The sequence below is a fragment of the Zingiber officinale genome, chromosome 8A, assembly GCF_018446385.1.
Source record: "Zingiber officinale cultivar Zhangliang chromosome 8A, Zo_v1.1, whole genome shotgun sequence".
NCBI classification, from domain to species: domain Eukaryota; kingdom Viridiplantae; phylum Streptophyta; class Magnoliopsida; order Zingiberales; family Zingiberaceae; genus Zingiber; species Zingiber officinale.
The window spans coordinates 34,841,354-34,860,817 of record NC_056000.1 but is presented as its reverse complement, the minus strand read 5'-3'; the positions used below and the strand labels follow the sequence as shown (position 1 = coordinate 34,860,817).

At 42.2% G+C, this 19,464-nt stretch overlaps 2 protein-coding genes across 3 annotated transcripts; both read left to right on the top strand.

Moving 5' to 3' along the window:
• The first annotated feature begins 562 nt into the window (after window positions 1-562).
• On the top strand, window positions 563-1,288 carry LOC122011390 (WPP domain-containing protein 2-like). The gene has a single exon (XM_042567778.1). The coding sequence runs from the start codon at window positions 616-618 to the stop codon at window positions 1,006-1,008; it is 393 nt and encodes a 130-aa protein (XP_042423712.1). The 5' UTR covers window positions 563-615; the 3' UTR covers window positions 1,009-1,288.
• A 12,033-nt stretch (window positions 1,289-13,321) lies between these two features.
• On the top strand, window positions 13,322-18,982 carry LOC122008425. 2 transcript variants are annotated; one of them, XM_042564153.1, is made up of 10 exons: window positions 13,322-13,585; window positions 15,636-16,049; window positions 16,167-16,250; window positions 16,334-16,858; window positions 17,166-17,301; window positions 17,385-17,547; window positions 17,636-17,764; window positions 17,829-18,023; window positions 18,231-18,353; window positions 18,576-18,982. In XM_042564153.1, exons 2-10 carry the CDS (start codon window positions 15,791-15,793, stop codon window positions 18,711-18,713), a joined length of 1,752 nt encoding a protein of 583 aa, XP_042420087.1. In that variant the 5' UTR covers window positions 13,322-13,585; window positions 15,636-15,790; the 3' UTR covers window positions 18,714-18,982. The 2 variants fall into 2 exon arrangements, with proteins under 2 accessions (XP_042420087.1, XP_042420088.1); XM_042564154.1 differs by lacking the exon at window positions 13,322-13,585 and adding an exon at window positions 15,280-15,405.
• Window positions 18,983-19,464: the final 482 nt, after the last annotated feature.

The window sequence follows — 19,464 nt, the reverse complement described above, 5'->3', positions numbered from 1 at the left end:
TCTTACCGCCGGATCACATATATAAAGTCCAATACGAGATTTTTTACTGATTTTTTCTTATTACATTTTTAATACTTTTAGAGAAGCTAAAATTAATAATGGATGATCGTTGGATTCCTTGCAACATTAAAAATCTACAAGACTTAAAATAAATCTAATCAAATCTATCTGAGTCAATTAGTGAGTTTGGATCAAAATTTATTGATCGATTTCGAGTATTCAGATTATAATTATTTTGGATCATTTGGATTTTTAAAATTATAAGGAGTCTAATGATGATCACTATTGCTTATTTCATTTTATTCGAAACTGTTAAAATATTATCGAATGAATTATCTAAATTTTAAATGCCGAGGCTTTGATATTATTTGTATACCAGCTGGTAAAAACAGAGAAAAAAATGTACGTAAAAAATGAGAACAAAGAGAAAAGAAAAATTCAGTTTCACAATGAGTGCGTTGTGTGGTAAAGTTGTCTAAAACAAAAGAAAGTTGCACGTGCTAGGGCACGTGCTTTCATCCGCACCCATAAAGCGCAGCGTCGCGTTCCTTGCATTCTCGTCGATCCCAATTCCGATTCCGAATTCTCGATCCCGATCATTCTCCCTCGCCATCCATGGCCGAAACCGCCTCCGTCGCAGACACGAGAGCCGGATCGGAGAGCTCGGCTCCGGTGGGATTCAGCGGGGTCCCGTCGTTCTCCCTCAAGATCTGGCCTCCCACGCAGCGGACTCGCGATGCGGTGATCCATCGTCTGGTGGAGACGCTGACCACCCAATCCGTCCTTTCCAAGCGCTACGGCCTCCTCTCAGAGGAAGAGGGCACTTCTTCGGCCCTCGCCATCGAGGAGGAGGCCTTCTCCACCGCCAGCTCTGCCGCCGCTGCCAGCAGCGGCGCCGATGACGACGGAATCGACGTCCTCCACGTATACTCCCGGGAGATCAGCCGAAGGGTGATAGAGTCTGCGAAGGCAAGGGCCGCTGCCTCTTCCGTCAACCCTCAAAGCTAGGCATGCCTGTGAGGAAACCTTAGTCCTCTGTACCTGCTTGTCGATTCTTATGTTTCCCTTGGTTCGTTTGCTTTTCTTACTGTTTACCAAAAATTCGTGCTTTGAAATTGCGTGATTGGATTGATATTTATGGTCTTCTTAAATTGTCACTTATGTGATGGTGGCTGAATTTCAAGTGTTGGTTTATTTTTGTTGGTTCTGTGTTCCAAGTGTATTCATCAAAACTTGGATTTTTGTACTCATTGTTCACTTGTGGATTTGCCTCACGGATTCCCTCTTTTATCTCTGCGGTAAAATTGAAAATTAATCTATTTCAGTGCTCTAGACTCGTTATAATTGCAGTTATATGTCCAAATTGTAAAATTTACTAGTTTCACATCATCAATCTTTCAGTTCCATTCATCTTTCTTGACTTCTTTTGGTCTATCACAGACTGAGTTATATTGTTTAAGATGATTAGATGAGAACTATCCTAAGTGAAAAGAAGGATGGAAAGGTCCAATTGATACATGGTGGATGGTTGTGACAGTTAACACATGTTAATAAGCTTTCTATTCATTTGTTTGGTATTAGTCTTACCATTGTAGGTACTAAATAGTAGATATACTAGCTAGCCTCCATTCTTGTGCACTTACACGCAAGCAGTGAATTTTATTTAGGTTTGGTAATATTGTGGATGATGAATTTCTTTGATGAAATCATTTGTAGGGGCTCACTTGGCCAGCCAGTTTGCTTTAACAAAGGCAATAAAGTAGAAACTCACCGAGAAGCCTTTTTCTTTCATGTGACTTCATTATGAAGGCTATGTTGATGGGCTCTATCATCGAAACCAATTAGTTATTAGTAAGTGTTGGACAGCTAAAGAACTTGTTCTTCCCTAAGGAATAATTTTAAGATCTCATCTTTGTCTCCTCAGTAGTATAGTAGAGATAAGAATGATAAAATGAATATGCGGAGTTATTAGAAATCAGAAAACAAAATTTACTAATATTCAACGACAATTAGATGTAACTTCAATAGATATGTTCAAAAAGCATTCATTAGGTTCTATTTACTAATGATGTGTTTGTTTCAAAGAATAAGGAATGAAAAAATTATTCCTAGAAACACAAACTTGGCAAGAGTAAAATAGGAATACCTTTAGTTTGGTTCATGGAATAGAATGGGTGTTTCATTTGAAATCCCTATTTTTGGTTTATAGGAGTGTTGCAAGTGTTAGACATGGTATAATCTTCAGAATGATAGTTTTTCTTGCTCATCCAGCTCACACGGTGATTGATTTCAACTTAAGAAGCTGAATGGTATGGAGGATAAGTTTCATGTAGCTAAATCAAACTAGTTGAAACAAACATGACTTGATGACGATGATGATCTTCCGTTTACTCGGGACTAAACTACCTGTTCTGATACTTTCATACTGAAAATTTTGGAAGCTCAGTTCAGGTGATGATTTGTTCACTATGTTTGGGATAAGAACATGATACTTTTGAAAACTGAAATGCGCAGCTCAAGTGTTAGACCTGGAATAAAGAACTTGAAGTTGGATTGAATTGTTATTCTAGCGAAATGACAATTCTTACTCATAAGAATCCATACAAATGTCTGAAAGAGATATCTTGTAGTAATAATCGATTGAAAGATGTTTGCTTGCTTCATTTGATATTCAGTTGAGGATGGTGAATTCATCCTGCTGGTCAGTTATTTCCTTGGTTCTAAATATTACACTTTTCTCATGTACTTTGAAAAGGTTTGTTGTGTACTGAAATGAACTCATCGCATTTTCTGGGGTGATATATTTCTTTTTTAATAATATTTTCTAGTACTAGCTTGTGCTCTTGGTTGGCACTAGTATGGTCGGGTAAGTGGTGGCATTTTGTGGTGCCAATTGGTTGAACTTTTATCGGCTTTGTTCTCCTCAGGCCATACTTGTGTTACTGGTTGGTATTCGACTAGCTTACATAGAGGACCACATGGGCCGCGCCTAGTTGAACTTGGATTAGTATGGTTTCCATTGGGTCATGCTCGTGTTTTTGGATGACACTGGACTACCGAAAGGAGAGGTGTCAACATGCCATGCCAGGTCAGGCCTACTTAACTACGGTTTCACTTGAATCATGTCGAGCATGGCTTGAGACAACTACAAGAAGATAAACATAAGCTCAGGCTAGTCTTGCGTCGAGAATAGCCTGAGTTGTGTCAAGCAGGTGCGTGTCCAAAATGGCTCAACCTATACAGGATTGTATCTCGTCGAGCATAGCCTAAAGTCGTGTCAAGCTGAGTTGGGCACCCATGCCCAAGACACATTGTGTGTGTGTGGATATATATGTTATGATTCAATAGGAGCGCCTATTACTCTCCTTTGATTACAAATTTAATATTAACATTTACGTTAAAATTTTATAAAATTAAAAAAGCATTAATTAGTTCTAAAGAGGGACATAACTCTTAAGCTTTTAAAAAGTCTAATTGGGACCATCGCCACTTCCCCTTTAATTATTTTTTTTAATATCTAAAAAATAAAATATAAACATTATGGTGGATGAACCTGATCGAGAACGACAGGGTGGAAAGTTAGGGATGTAATTGTTGCACTGATTGACTGTAGATCACGCCCTGCTTTGTAAAATAAGCAATGTTAGTGCCAAGCCAGGAAGGACACGTTCTCTAATATGTCCTATGAAGGAACTTGTCAGGAAAGTATCTCTGACACCATACCTTAACAAGACATGCATATTCCTGACAAGACAGTAGAAGCTTTCGCCGTACAATTTACCTGTCGACCATGCCTCGTGTCAGCGGTACTATCAACCAGAAGAATATTGAGAGACATAGCAGTGGTCTCGTTGCTTGGCCGAGCGGCTACCCCGCTCGGTCAAGGCTCTTCCGCTCCGTTGAGGCTAGGTCCCGCTATTTAGCCTAGCGGGGTAACCGTTCAGTCGGGATTTCTCCACTTTGTCGACCTCGACTGCTCTTCCCTGCGGGGTGACTGAGTGTAGTAGTGTGTCCCTCCCGTTTAGACAAGCTCTTCGGTCTCTTTAACGTCATGTTGCTCCACACTGAACATCTGGTTATCTTACCGTATTATCCTAGTTAGACGGTTGGCTCGCCTGGACACTTATTACCCGACCGGTCTAATTGCCCCGACTGGCCGCTTCCTCCGATTGGCCACCGTACGCGAGCCTCTTGACACTTTGGCGTTGGCCACCTTAACTTTGACCTCTACCTCGGTAGTTGACCTGTGTCGGGTGGGCCGCCCTCTATCGCCGCATCACAAGCCTCCACCTCAAATCTAGTCGAATGAGGTTGCAAGTCCGATTGACTGGACCGGTAGAGTCTCTAGTGGCTTCCACATCCGATCAGACTAGATACGCTCCCAAGTTTCTGTTCGGAACAAGAGTTTACGTCATTCGGCTTTATTTCGCTAGGCTTCATTTGTAGTTGCCGCTTGAATCATACCTACCAAGGCATATAGTGAATTCGTCGCTCAGCAGTGTGATAACCCACTCTCTGTGCCGATCCCAATGGACGACAACACTTGGCGAAATTTTTCTTTTCTCTACGCTCCCTCGAATGAGTGACTTTTCATATTAGCTGACGTCATCTAAATTTCTTGAAGATTGTGCAAATCTCTAATCATTGTGACCGAGCACGCAATCATACCTTTTAATTAAGCCTCATTAATGTCTTTCGTTAGCTGAACGTCACGTGTCCCACTTTCTGCCGTTGCACGTTTGACATAACAGACAGATATCCACTGATGATGTGATAGATGTCTTTTCAAATTATACTATCCGATATTCTCCTAGTTTTTCGAACCCTGGATCAGACAGCTCAGGACGATCGGTCGCGAGGTTTATAAACCTCGCTTATGTCGCCATCTTCTTCACTTCGTGTGCCTTCATCTTTGAGCCTTCTGCAATGGTTCACCTTTTCTTCTTATCCGGCGATCTTTTTTTGTAAGCTTCTTCACTTTTTCCTTATCTGAATTCGTTCGCTGCTCCTTATTGCATCTTTTATTTTCGATGGTTGGTTCTTCGCAACCCCCTATCTCTGCCCCTGGGCTCTGGTATACTTCCACCGAGTCTAGGTTCGACGGGGACGATATTGAAAGTCTGAAACCCTCCTACCAGTTTCCATCTGACTACCAAGTTGCTATTCCTTCTGCGTACGACCGCCCACACAAACCACCCTCAGATTTTTTGTGTTTTTTTAAGGACCAATTTATCGTCGACCTGTGGTTCCCTGTTCATCCGTTCTTCTCTGCTGTTTGCAAATATTTTCATATTTCCCTTAATCAGTTAGTGTCAAACTCCTTCAGACTGTTGTGCGGGGTTGTTATCTTGTTCCGTCTGCATGACATTCCTTTGACTCCTCGGCTCTTCCATTATTTTTATTACCCTAAATTATCCGAGCCAGAGACCTTTTTGTTCCAAGCCCGAGTGGGCTTGGTCTTTTTTGATAAGATGTCGTCCTCCAATAAGTATTGGAGGGACCACTACTTCATTTTTCGTTTTCTCGAGCGGCCAGACTTCCCGATTGGCTGACAGATGGAAGTGATAAATCCCCCATCGCTCGGGAAGTACAAAAGCTAATCAGACTTTCTCCAGGCAGCTTCCAGTTTAGCCGGTCAGAAATACCACATTCACCGGTTGCTATTGAAGGGCGTCCTTTATGTGTTCGGCTTGAGTCCGATACGCACACGACTTCCGTCCAACCTAGGTATGCTCTTTCTTTCTTTCTTTCATCTTTGAATCTAACTGATTTTGCTTTCTTTTTTGCAGCTCGCATCATGTTAAAGTGCGCATTTGGCCTGCAAGAGCAAACTCGTGGACGCCGAGATCAATGCTGCGGTAGTGGCCGAACTGGAGAGTCGAGGCTTACAGCCGGTCGACTCCTATGAGGATTCGCTCGGCGATATCGAAGGAACGTAAGTGCCGACCAGTGAGGGTGGGAGAAGTCAGACATCGACGAGTGATGCAGCGGCCGCTATAGCCGACCTTCCTCCCGAACGACCCTTAATGTTGTCGATCGTAGTGGCTTCTGAGTCGGCCACTTCAGGCGAACCCCTGCAATGCCACAAGAGACGTCGCGCGGAAGAGTCCTCGCATTCTACTACTTCCGCCCTGCAGACTCCAGCCCAAGGCTGCTCACGACAATCCTCCGAGCGGAGCAAGACATCCACGCCTGCTCTTCCTGAGCAAGGAGTCATAGCGCTCCACACCTCACTATCATCTGACCGGACACCGTCGTTGTCCAGGCTGCCACTAGGGACAATATGTGCACCACCAATCGTTTTCATATCGCCTCAATCCTTATCGGTGGCCTAAGTCTCCCGCATCCGACCGGTCACAACGCCCCAGTCAACAAGTAGAGCTACCTCAGAACCCTCTGGTCCGATTGGCCAGAGGCAAATAATGGCAATTATCCATTTGCTGACTGACGAGTGACGCAGTCCGGACGACATTGCGTCTCGCACCCTTGAGCACCAGATACGGATCCAGGGGTCGATCGCACAAATATGAGCCGATGCTCGGGCTCGTGCGACGGTCATCTCTCCAGGGGAACTTGCGAACAGTTATACCCAGTTGTCCACTGGGGTATATATGTTGCCTTTGTACTTGCTCCTTTTTATCCGCTCGGCCCTTACCATTTTTCTATTGTTGTAGTACTGGGACGAAAGCCTGACCATGTGCCAGACGCTTGTATTTTTAGAGCATGAAGTCCAACAACTGTGTGCTCCGAGCGGCCAACCAGCGACTTCTGAGGTGCGCTTGGATCAGCTGACTATTGAGGCCGCTCAACTAAAGGCCAATTTGTAAAAGAGTGTCGAGTTGCTGGAGGCAGAGAGGGGCAAGAGCGTTGAGCAGGCCTTGCAACTGGTGGGGCTCAATAAGCAGGCTAGCTCCTTCTAGGCGAAGATCCATTCGACCAATACCAGAAAGCTCCGAGCCATCGAGGACCTAGAGATCAAGAACAAAGAGGCTCGGATCCTGACTCAAAACCTGAAGGAGGCGGTTGCAACTCTGACTTCTGAGCGAGAAAGTTGATCTACTGAACAAGCAGTGGCGCAAGAACAGCTCGCCGCTAAGGATGCCGAGCTGAGCACTTTGAAGGCAGAGTTGGAGGCTTTCCAAACGGCCTTGAAGGACTATCAGGGCGGAGAGTCCAGCCAATTCGAGACCCTGAAGCATGATTACCTCCACTTGGACCTTTTCAACGATCGGCTCACCGACCGAGTGCTTCGCCTCTTCAACCTCGCCATTGATGGGTCGCTTGACCAGCTGAAGGGCGGTGACTATATTCCATTCGCATTGAGCAACAAGGTCATCAGTCGGGATAAGATGACCGAGTTGTTGCCCGATGATGTGTTGGATTATCTGGAGTGAACCCACCTCCTACTAAGTTCGCCTCATTTTGTACTGCTCCTCACCAACTTGTAAAAAAATTTTAAGTCTTAATGCATGATCGTCCGTTCGACGTATTCTTGTTTATTTGATTTTGTATTTCATCATGAATCGTCATTCGGTGTTTCTTTGCTTTGTTGGCTGTCATGCTTACTCATGCATGCTTCGTCGCTCGGCTCGAGTAGGACTATGAACCACTTACCATTTTTTGAAAACTTTCTAAGTGTGGTTCCTTGTCCTCCTGATTGTCGATGTAACTAGTCACTAGGATGTTCGAGCGATCACTTCACAGCTGCCGAACGACCTTATTTTAGTGGAAACTATTGCTTCTTCGAGCAGCACGTTTCCTGCTCAGCCTTATTCTCGACTTACATATTCGTTCTTCCCCTTCACTTGTCGTAGACTTGGTTTTAGAGTGGCTGATCAACCGTTATTCATTGTAGCCTTAAGTTTATAGTCGTCGCTCGACTGTTGACGAAGAACAGGGTTTAACGTTGTCACTCGATGGTTGACGAAGACTTGGGTTTTAGGTCGTCGCTCGACCGTTGACGAAGACAGAGGTTTAACGTTGTCGCTCAAGGTTAATGAAGACCAGGGTTTAACATCGTCGCTTGATGGTTGACGAAGACAGGGGTTTAACGTCGCCGCTCGACGATTGGCGAAGGCCAGAGTTTAATATCGCCGCTCGATAGTTAACAAAAACCAGAGTTTAACGTCGCCGCTCGACGGTTGGCGAAGTCCAGGATTTAACGTCACCGCTCGACAGTTGACAAAGATTAGGGTTTAACATCGTCGCTCTACAATTGACGAAGATCATGGTTTAACGTTGCCACTCGACTGTTGGCGAAGATCGGGGTTTAATATCGCTGCTCAACTGTTGACGAAGACAAGGGTTTAACGTCGTCGCTCGACTGTTGACGACGACAGAGGTTTAAGGTCGCTGCTCAACCGTTGACGAAGGCAGGGGTTTAAGGTCCCTGCTCGATCATTGACGACAACAAGAGTTTAAGGTCCCCGCTCGACCGTTGGCGAATATAGGAGTTTAAGGTCGTCGCTCGACCATTGATGAAGACAGGGGTTTCAAGTCATCACTCGACCATTGACGATGATAGAGATTTATGGTCGCCGCTCGACCGTTGATGAAGACAGGGGTTTAAGGTCGTCGCTCGACAGGGGTTTAAGGTCACTGCTCAACTGTTGATGAATATAGGGGTTTAAGGTCGTCGCTCAACCGTTGATGAAGATAGGTGTTTAAGGTCACTGCTCAACTGTTGATGAATATAGGGGTTTAAGGTCGCCGCTCAACCGTTGATGAAGATAGGTGTTTAAGGTCGTTGCTCAATCGTTGACAAAGACAGAGGTTTAAGGTCATCGCTTGACTGTTGATGATGATAAGGGTTTAAAGTCGCCGCTCAACCGTTGGTATAGACTAGGGTTTAAGGTTGTCGCTTGACCGTTGAGGAAGATAGGGGTTTAAGGTCGCCGCTCAACCATTGACGAAGATAGGGTTTAAGGTCACTGCTCGACCGTTGATGACGACAAGGGTTTAAAGTCACCGCTCGACCGTTGGTGTAGACTAGGGTTTATAGTCGCCGCTCGACTTTTAACTTGGTCGATCGACACAAAAGTTTTGGATACTTATGGATTTTATTCATCATTCACTTGTGTTTACAAGACATACTCTATTACAATATTACTTGGATTTAACCACGCACCTCTCACCCGACCTGGAAGGGCTACAGGTGGTCTGCGCTCCCGGGCTGATCGATCTTTCTTCCATGATAGCATTCACCTCCAAGCGCGGGTTCTTTCGAGCGGTCCTTGCTTCGGACTTGACTATCTCAACGTACTATCGTTAAGCGGCCAACTGGTCGCCTTTGACTTCGCTCACCTCGTTGTCCACCAGAAACTTAATCTTTTGGCAGAAAGTGGACACTACTGCTAGGAACTCATTGAGGGTATGTCGGCCCAGTATGATATTGTAGGCTGACGGCGCGTCCACCACAATGAAGTTCGTCATCCTTGTCCTCTTCAGTGACTCCTTTCCGAACGAAATGGCTAGTCGTGCATGGCCGATCGACAACACTTTGTTGTTTGTGAAGCCGTAGAGTGGGGTCATCATGGGTTGAAACTCATTGTTGTCGATTTGCAGTTGGTCGAACGCCTTCTTGAATATAATATTCACCGATCTCCCTGTATCAATAAAGATATAGTTAATACTATAATTAGCGATTATCACTCGGATGATCAGGGCGTCGTCGTGAGGGATTTCCACTCCTTCTAACTCTCGGGGGGGGGGGGGGGCCGAATCTTATTTTAGATCTTTCAGTCTTCCCCTTACTGCATTCAACAGCATGAATCTCCAATCGTCGAGCATGCGATTTCCTTACTCAATTGGAATCACCACCGGTCGGCCCACCGATGATCATTCTTTTTTGCTCGTCAGGAGCTCGGGCGGGGCTCATGTCGTTCCTCTGCTGGGGCTGACGACGTCAACGCTCGGACGCCCCTCTCTCTTCCTCCCTCCGGTTAGTTAATCGGAGTCTATAATGCCAATTGGGTGATGGTGACCGACGACGATATCCTCGTGGAGCCGGTTAGCTTGCAATCAACATCAGATTATAGCGGTCGTGCGTGTTGTATGTCGCTGACTAATGGAAGGAGTAGAATAGTGGTGTCCATCCTTATGTTTTGCAGCTTTTGGGTGACCGACAGCTACATACTGCACGACATGTGTTCTCGGCTCCTGGTGTTGTGGGATCCTCCCGATCGGGGCCCCTTTGGGGGTTGATGGCTGCTCCATTGTCGCTACTCGAGTGCTACTGGGGGCTCGACAGATGCCTCCTTTCTTCTGGCCGCTTGGGCTTCTTCTACATTTGTGTGTTCCGTAATCCTCCTGAGCAGATCGTCGAAGTCCCTCAGCGGCTTTCGAATGAATAACTGGAAGAACTCCCCTTCGGTGAGGCCCTGGGTGAAGACGTTCACCAATACTTCTGCGGAGATCAAGAGAATGTCCATGGTCATCTGGTTGAAGCGCTGGATGTAGGCCCTCAGTGCCTCTCTGGACCCTTGCTTCAAGGAGAACAAATTGACACTTGTCTTCTGGTGGCGACGACTACTGGCAAAGTGGTATAGAAACGCCACTCGGAAGTCCTTGAAATTGTGGATTGATCCGTTCGGCAATCTCTTGAACCAACGTTGCGCTGATCCGGAGAGAGTGGTGAGGAATACCCGACGCTTCAAACTAGTCGGTGCACTGATATAGTGTGGCCGCGTTATCAAACTTGGCCAAGTGGTCGTCCGAATCGGTGCTCCCGTTATATTCCCCGATCGTCAGCGGGGCGTAGTGCCTGAGCAGAGGGTCATCTAGAGTCCCCTGCGAGAATTGTTGATTGATCTGCTCGGGCAAATCATCGTTCCTTGGCGCCTTCCCTTGTCATGCGTCCCGAACGAATGCGTCGTCCGAGGAAGATCCCCAATCCTTGTCCGCTCGGCCCCGTTCCTCTGATGGAGTCCAGAACATCACTCGATGGAAAGGGATCGACGCATTGGGTACCTCCCCATATATACCGGTCGACTTCTTGTTCTATCCCCGAGCGGATGCATGCTCCGCTCGGTCTCTATATTCTGCTTGATACCCGGCCGTTGACCCCGCGGGCTCATGCACTTGACGCTCGGTTAGCGCCTATTGTTGTTGTTGTTCCACTATCCTTGTCGCTCGAGCTTATATAAGCATGTCGAGCTCCTCCTTTGTCAGCGTCACCATGGTGAGTCGTTTAACATCTTTCATCTTCTCGTTTTGGATGCAGGCTACGTTCCCACAGACGACGCCAAAAGGATTTTGTCCGAGAACGGGAAGGTGGAAAGTTGGGGATGTGGTTGCTGCACTGACTGCTGTATATCACGTCTTGCTTTGTAAAACAAGCAACATTAGTGTCGAGCCAGGGAAGAGAACCCCGACGTTAACCCTCTGACGCTCAAGTCAGTCATTGGAAGTGTAGAAGAAAACGGAACAACAGTAACGTAAGCATAAATAGTAATCATGCGTACCTCCATCGGTGATGGGTCCCCTTTTATATAGAGCCCTGGTGGGTGACGTGCATGCTCCTCAAGGCATGGACACGTTCTCCAATATATCATATGAAGGAATCTATCAAGAAAGTACCTCTAACATCATACATTAACAGGGCATGCATATCCCTTACATGACAGTAGAAGCTTCTGCCGTACGATTCGTCTATCGACTATATCTCGTGTCAGCGACACTATCTCCTAGAAGGATATCGAGAAACATAACAGTGGTCCTGCTGCTTGGCCGAGTGTGGTAGCCGTTTGACCGGGACGCCTCCGCTAGCTCCGTTGATGGCCAGGTCCCGTTACTTGGTCAAACCGGGTAGTCGCTCGGTCGAGATTCCTCCGCTTTGTTGACCTCAGCTGCTCTTCCCTGCGGTGACTGAGTATAGTAGTGTGCCCCTCTCGTTCGGACAAGTTCTTCGGTCTCCTTAGCGTCTTGTTATTTCATACTGAGCGTCTGGCTGTCTTATCGTATTATTCGAGCTAGACGGTTGGTCCGTTCGGACACTTATTACTTGACCAGCCTGATTGCCTCGATCGACTGCTGTAGCCGTCCTCCGCTCGGCCACCATAGGTGAGCCTCTTGACACTTTGGCATTGATCATATTGACTTTGACCTTCACTTCGACAGTTGACCCATACTAGATGAGCCTCTTTCTATAGCTGCATTAGTGGATAAAAAAAATTCCTTCGACCCCCAGCCACCTATCCTGCCTAGCATTAACCGTGATTTACTCCCTCTGGAATCTTGTGGGGCCAGGGCCAGGGGGCCGCTAGGGTAACGGTTCCACCTTTTATCAATTAGTGGATAAAAAAAAAAATGAAACACCTCTCCCCACACTTTGTGATCATTGATTTGTCTCCTTATGGGCCATTATTATATTCAAGGAGAATTGATCCAACAAACATAATTTCAAATTAGTAAGTAAATAAATTTTATATATAATTTGTTCTAAGTTTCTATATTTTTTTAAATATAGAAACGTCACATTAATGTTGGGAGGGAGATAAATTGAGAAAGTCCAAGTGACAAGTACTTAAGTGGAGATATAAAAAAAAAAACTAATGAAACTCTCTCTTGAGTTTTGATCCCTCACAACTACAGTCATTAACATGCCCTTGATAAAATGTCATTATTATTAAAATACCTCTAAATTTTTTTCCCTTCATTAATAAATGAGTAATTTAATCATTTTAAATATAACACCTCAAGCTTTAATTGAATTAATGTTAATGCAAGTTCATTGCATGCTAAGGTAGACGCATTCAAAAGTTCCCTTCAAATGACTCATCTTGTCTCCTTTTTGGTTTTACATAAGGCTGATTGAAATGATAGGAGTTAATGAGATGCACAAACTCCAATAATATGATGAATATCTTATTTATTTATTTTTAGGAAATCCTTCACTTATATATGCATTTTGATATCTTGAAGTATGGGCTCGAATAGAATAGTACATATCTATTATAATATGCAATTTTGGATTTAATATGCAAATGCAAGTTTTATTAGTTAGAGAGTAAAATAACAAGAAGTTTAACAACCTTCAAAATATTTAAAAAGATATTTCTAAAAGAATGGATGAATATTTTTTTTAAAAAAAACTTTTACAAAAAAAAACTTTTATTGTAAAAAAAAAGAGTTATGAGATATTTTATGGGTTTTGAAATTTTATGAGATGTATTGTTAATTCAACTTATAACTGTTACCATCTATGCTATGCTCAATTTTTGAAATTATGAGGTTGTTTTTAAACATGAGGTGAAAATTCGAGGGGGTGAAATGATTTTTTGCCGGAATTTAAAAAGAGTGCGCAAAATAAATTCGCAGCTTCTTCATCGTTTCCCCTTTAAACGGGTAGGTTTCGCATTCGATGCGACGTCTTGTCACAGTAAACCCTCCATTTCAATCTCGAGCTTCGAATCTGGCAGGCGCCTGTGGCATGGAGGCAACACTATAAGCCGCGGCGGTGCCTCGTCTTCTACCTCTCGTCTCCGGCGGACGGGCGGCAGAGGCAATATATCGCCGGAGATACACCTCCCTTTCGCTCACCTTCTCGCGCTTGATGGAGGGGAGTCCTTAATCGGCGAGCTCGCAGGTTTGATCTTTTCCCGTCCCAAAATGCCACTTTTGCTTAAAAATCTTCCCTTTGTTGATTATGCCCTCCAAAAAATCGCTGTATCGTTGTTTCTAGGCGTTTCTCGTGCCAATGCCGTTGAGATTAGGTTTGTTTTCCTAATCGAGGTGTTTTTGCCGCCGATCTATCTTTTGATAAAAAAAAAAATGTTCCTTATTTGCTCTTACTATTGGATTTTGAACTTTTTGATGCATAAGTTTAGTGATTACTAGTTGCTTCTTTTTGCTTCTTCAAAAGCTTTATCACTTCCTTTTTTCTCTCTAGAGAAGATTGAATATGTAAAGTTGGTTCCGGAGTTCCTTTGCTATGAAAATGGCAAGTCAACTTCATCAATAAATACCTGTCTAACATATTCAATATTCCTTATCTCGGAGTTTCGTAACAGCTAATCTTGTAATTTATTATATATTTGAGCAGTTGTTTACTTGTTTGTTGGATCTTGACTTTTTTTTGGCTTAAAGGTATTTTGTTAGGACATCTTCAAAATCTTTGACGTTTTTTTGTTGTTATTACTCAGTTTTGGTAAGTTTTCATTTTCATGTTTTTCTTTTGTCATGTCTATCACATAAAGTTGTTTAGGCCTCTTTTTTTTATAATTAGTGACGTTGCTTGCCTTCGAAGTTCATTTGCTTAGCTTGCAAAAGCATGCATGTTTTGCAGTTTTTCTAGATCTTTAAATCTGGATCTGTCAGTGGTGCTTTTTGGCTGTGTTAGTAATTAAGCCGCATTCTACTCAGTTGCATAAAGGTGGAACCGCCACCTTAGCGGCCCCCTGGGTCCGGCCCCACAGGTATCCAGAGAGAGTAAATCACGGTTAAGCTGGGCAGGAGGGATGCGCATTCTACTCAGAGTTCTGCTAGGAGTTGTTAAACTATTTATTGAATTTGATGTAATGTCTAGACATTAAGTTTAAGAACCTCATAGTTAACCCAAATAGTTGGTGCTGCCAGCCCAAGTATAGCTAAAGGGCCAAATAAATTTGCCAAGGGTTTCGGAGATGAGATTTTTCATTTTAGAGAGACCATTTTGATGTCTAGAGAGCATTAAAGGTGAGGAGTAGTTAGACACATGGATGATATCCCAAAATTAACGAATTGATCTCCATGTGAATCAAAGAAAAGGCAAGGTTTCCACTTTTCTCCATTGGCGTTGCTAGAGGAGTCTAAGGTGGATCGAGGAATATATTGTACACCTAATATCAATTTGTTATAGTTTTATTTCTCATATTATATAGATTTAGATTTTCTCCATATGCCGAAGCTAAATCATATTGAATGTCGCTTGTCTTTTTCTGTGTGTGTCTGTGTTGTTCTACAATGAGAGACAAAGATTCCACCTCGGAAACTTGTGGGTATGGGTAAGATTATTTTTTTACATTTCAGAAACACCAGCTTTGAATGTACAAGCACATAATCTGAGGCGGCAGATTGTAGCAAGTGGTATTAGTCATCCAGTGGTATAAGAGGCAGTTGTGATATGGCCTTCTAATAGTTCAATTTTAGAAAGTTGAATGCATTTAATTTGCCTTAGCTATCAGGCATGTGAAGAAGGGGAAGCAGATCATGTTAAAGTAATCTGTGATTTGACTTCTCTTTCTCTAAAAGTTCCCGTGCATTATAGGATAAGGCCTTGAGCTAGTTCATAGTTGGGTAATGGCCACCACTGTTGAGGAAGATTTATGCTCTATCCCACAACACAAAAAGTTACCTTCAACACAAAGCCATTAGGGCATCTATCGGCAAGTTTTCTCAGAAATAATGGAACTAGAAGAAGTTACAGAAGTTCGTTGTCTATCATCCTTTCTGTGCCTACTCAATGTTCTATTAAGGGAGAACTCTATCCATATGCATTAGTTATAGTTATTACTTTCGATCAAGTAGCGGTTTTCTTCTATTACAATGAAGATTAACTTGAAATATGTCGATATCTCTTGATAAACATGCACTTATATGAGCTAATATATGTTGCTAAATACATTTACCTCCGTTAACTTGTGCTTTGCATCTTGCAGGACCATGATACTGCGACCTCTCAACATCTATGTAGCAGATTTATGCATCCATAGACACACCTACAATTAATGCATGTTACTGCACAGAATTGGCAATATTTGATTAAGTTAATATCAAGATATTTTGTTAGGCAAATTAATACTGATTTACTACCATGGGTACTTGTGTATCAACATCAAAGAGAAGACCTAGATCCAGAAACCATTCTCTTCGGTTCAGAAGATCCCATGGAAAAGTTTCTGCATCAGTTCCTGATGCATCTGCTACTAGAAAAAGTCATATTGGAAATCAATTTGCTCGCAGCCAGTTTGTTCACGTTAAGTCTTCAACATCTTGCCGGAAGTCTAAGGTTTCCAGTCTAGCATTTCATCTCACACAACTGCAATGGCATCACAAGCAGATGGAGACAAATGGTATCAAATCTATTCACAAAACTTCCAGCTTAGTCCTCCTGTGACTTTATTTCTTAGTTTGCATATATTAATTTGATTTATGAGGAGCAACAATGACAAGATTTTGAAATTTTGCAGTGATGTGCCAAGAAGAAGTATGGTTTGATTCTGTCAGTATTTTGGAGTCCGAGTCTGATGATGACTTCAGTAGTGTTTGTGGAGGTATTATTTGAGTATATTGATCTCAACCTTAACAGTAGTAATGCTAAATGAGCAATATTTCTTAATCTTTCATATCTCTGTAGATGTTCATCCCTCTGTAAATGGTTCAGTTGGTACCCAATTTATTCCCCATGAGAATGCATCCATGTTAGTAGATGCTGTCTACAAGCTCGAGGAACTTAATGAAGCCACTCCAACTATTGTGGCAGTTGAGCAATACATAGAAACGGATCAAGGCAAAACTGAAATGCATTTTAGCAAACAAGAATCAGCGAATGCAGATGGAGTGACACTGGAAAAGGTTGGTGAAGCAACGCATAGAAATCAGATTGAGAACTGTAACAAAATGAAAAAGGTGTTGGAGGATATTTACGGTAGTTTCAAAGATATAACAGAAAACAGACAAAACACAGTTGAAAAAAATTGTGAAAGCATGCTGAAGCAGTTGACTTCATCTTGTCCACCTCATTTAGTTCCTTCCATCAGCTTTAATGATAAGGTCCAACAGTTTCCTAGTGCTAGCCCACAATGTCAGAAAAGGAGATCAGCAGTGATCAGGCTTTCATTCAAGAGAACATCCAAAGATGGAGAAGAGATCTCTGAATTTTGTAAGTAAATCCATTGTTTGATTTGTAGCCCTTGTTAGTTGGACTTAAGTACGAGTATCTAGCAACACCTCATTTTCGATAAGGTTATTGATGCTGTGAAATAGTGTTGTCTAACATGGGTTTGAGAGGAACAGATAAAGGAGTCTTGAGTATTAGAAATTTCTTTAGGACAATACTATTCACTTAAATGTGCAAGGTCAGGATCAGACTCTGTCTCGAGGATGCTTTTCTTGAGCTATTGTTGTTGTGTGATAGCTTTCATAATAAGACCTACACATTCTGTCCATGATTTTATATTTTGACATAGGTTCTTTGAAGAACTATCTCTATCATCCTAGAGCAGGACTATCAGTTCCATTCTCATCTGGTGAAAAGCCAATGCAAGGATGCTGGTCCATCCTTGAACCTTCTTCCTTCAAGCTTCGAGGGGAGAGCTACTTCAGGCACGAATGTCATGTACTTATGATTATGTCTAAATTGCTTATGAATTTCAATTTAATTGATAGCATACGATGTTCTTATCCAGAGACAAAAAGAAAGCTTTTGCTCCCAGCTATAGTCCATACACTCCAATTGGAGTAGATTTGTTCTTCTGTCCACGTAAAGTAAACAACATCGCTCAGCACATTGAGCTTCCACCGGTAAAGCCACATGAGAAAGTTCCCTCTCTGCTTATTGTTAACATCCAGGTATACTTGAATTTGTCGATATTTATATTTATTTTGTGCAAAAAGTTGTTTTTTTTTCTGAATCATGAAAACTTCTACAAATTGACAGCTCCCAACTTATCCTGCTGCTATGTTTCTGGGTGATAGCGATGGGGAAGGAGTCAGCCTTGTGCTGTACTTCAAGGTGTCTGACAATTTTGACAAAGATATTTCTCTGCAGTTTCAGGACAGCATTAGGGTAAGTTGCTCCATAAGTTTGTACTAATCGATTGGCCACGTCTAAAATCCATAATTTTCCACAGCGATTCGTAGATGATGAAGTAGAAAAAGTTAAAGGGTTTCCTATGGACTCGATCGCTCCTTATAGAGAAAGGCTAAAAATATTGACCGGGTTAGTTAATCCTGAGGATCTCCATTTGAATACCGCTGAAAAGAAGCTTGTACAAGCTTACAATGAAAAACCAGTGCTCTCAAGACCTCAACACAACTTTTACGAGGTATACACCATATTACATGAATAGTAACAGAATTGTGATTCCAAGTGCATTTTGTATTTGAATGTGAACCATATCGGGAGCCATGCATCAGTGTTTATCCAAAAGTTCTACGACTTGTTTGTTTTCTATGGAGTAGCATGATTTTTTATGAACTGTATTTTTGTTTGTATGCTCATGAGCAAAGAACTGTATTTTTGCTATTTGCAGGGCCCAAATTACTTTGAAATTGACATGGATGTTCATCGCTTTAGCTATATTTCGAGAAAGGGGCTCGAAGCATTCAGAGAAAGGCTGAAGCATGGAATACTTGATCTCGGTTTGACCATCCAGGTAAGGTCAACCAAAACATTCACCCAACCAAGTCTATTAGTCATATAGACTGTAGAACTGTCATAAGTCAACCAAAAACATTTGGTTGGAGATCGACATTGGCTGTTTTGTGCCTGAACTTCGATCACCCTGTAAAACAGCACAATCTGCTCTTTAAACTGTTTCCGGTTGTTTTCGATCAAAATGCTGCAACTTCTTTATGTTGTTGATCGACTGATGCAGGCACAGAAGCAGGAGGAACTACCAGAACATGTCCTATGCTGTGTGAGGATGAACAAAGTGGACTTCGTTAACCATGGGCAAATACCGACACTGATGATGCTTGACCAAGACATGAAGCTCGACTCAAACTCAAACTAGGATCCAAATAAACTTGGAAAACAAAATGAACTCAGGTCTGTCTGTTGTCATTCAGTTGGCATAGTTACTCAGACTACGATATGATGATGAGAAAATGACAGCATTGTCCTCGGCAAAGCGATGACAAAGCCGAAAAGAACTCATCTTCTTGTCGATGTAATAGTGTTCTTATTACTAGTGTTTATGAGGAAACTCAAGGAGTCTCCTTTTAGGGTTTTGCCATGATGCTAACAATAATTTATATTTAAAATTCTCAAATTCGAGTCGAAGTTGAAAAGTTTGATAATTTTTTCAATCAAATTTGAACTAATAATATTTATTTAATTATTCACGAGCTGTTTGCAAGCTGAATTCAAATTGAATTCTTGTTTTTTTAATATAATTTTAATTTAAATATACTTAAGTTTAAATAATTTGAATTAAATTCAAATTTAAGTGATTTTAAATTATAATTTAAAATTTGAACTAATAATATTTTCGTTGTATTATATTGAATTGAGTTCAACTTTAAAATGAATTAATTAATTATTGTCCATATTCATTTAAATGTTCTTTTTTGGTGATAACTAAATACCTGATAAAATGATTGAAAGAATGTTTATTAAAAAAAGAATATTTATAAAAAATAAAAATATTTTTCAAGTCTTGTTTTTTTTTTTTTTGAAAAAAAGGAAAAATTAAATATAATGCCAAGTTTATTTGATTCGTTATGGTTTCCTTAATTAGCACGAGAAGCGCGTTAAACTCCTCT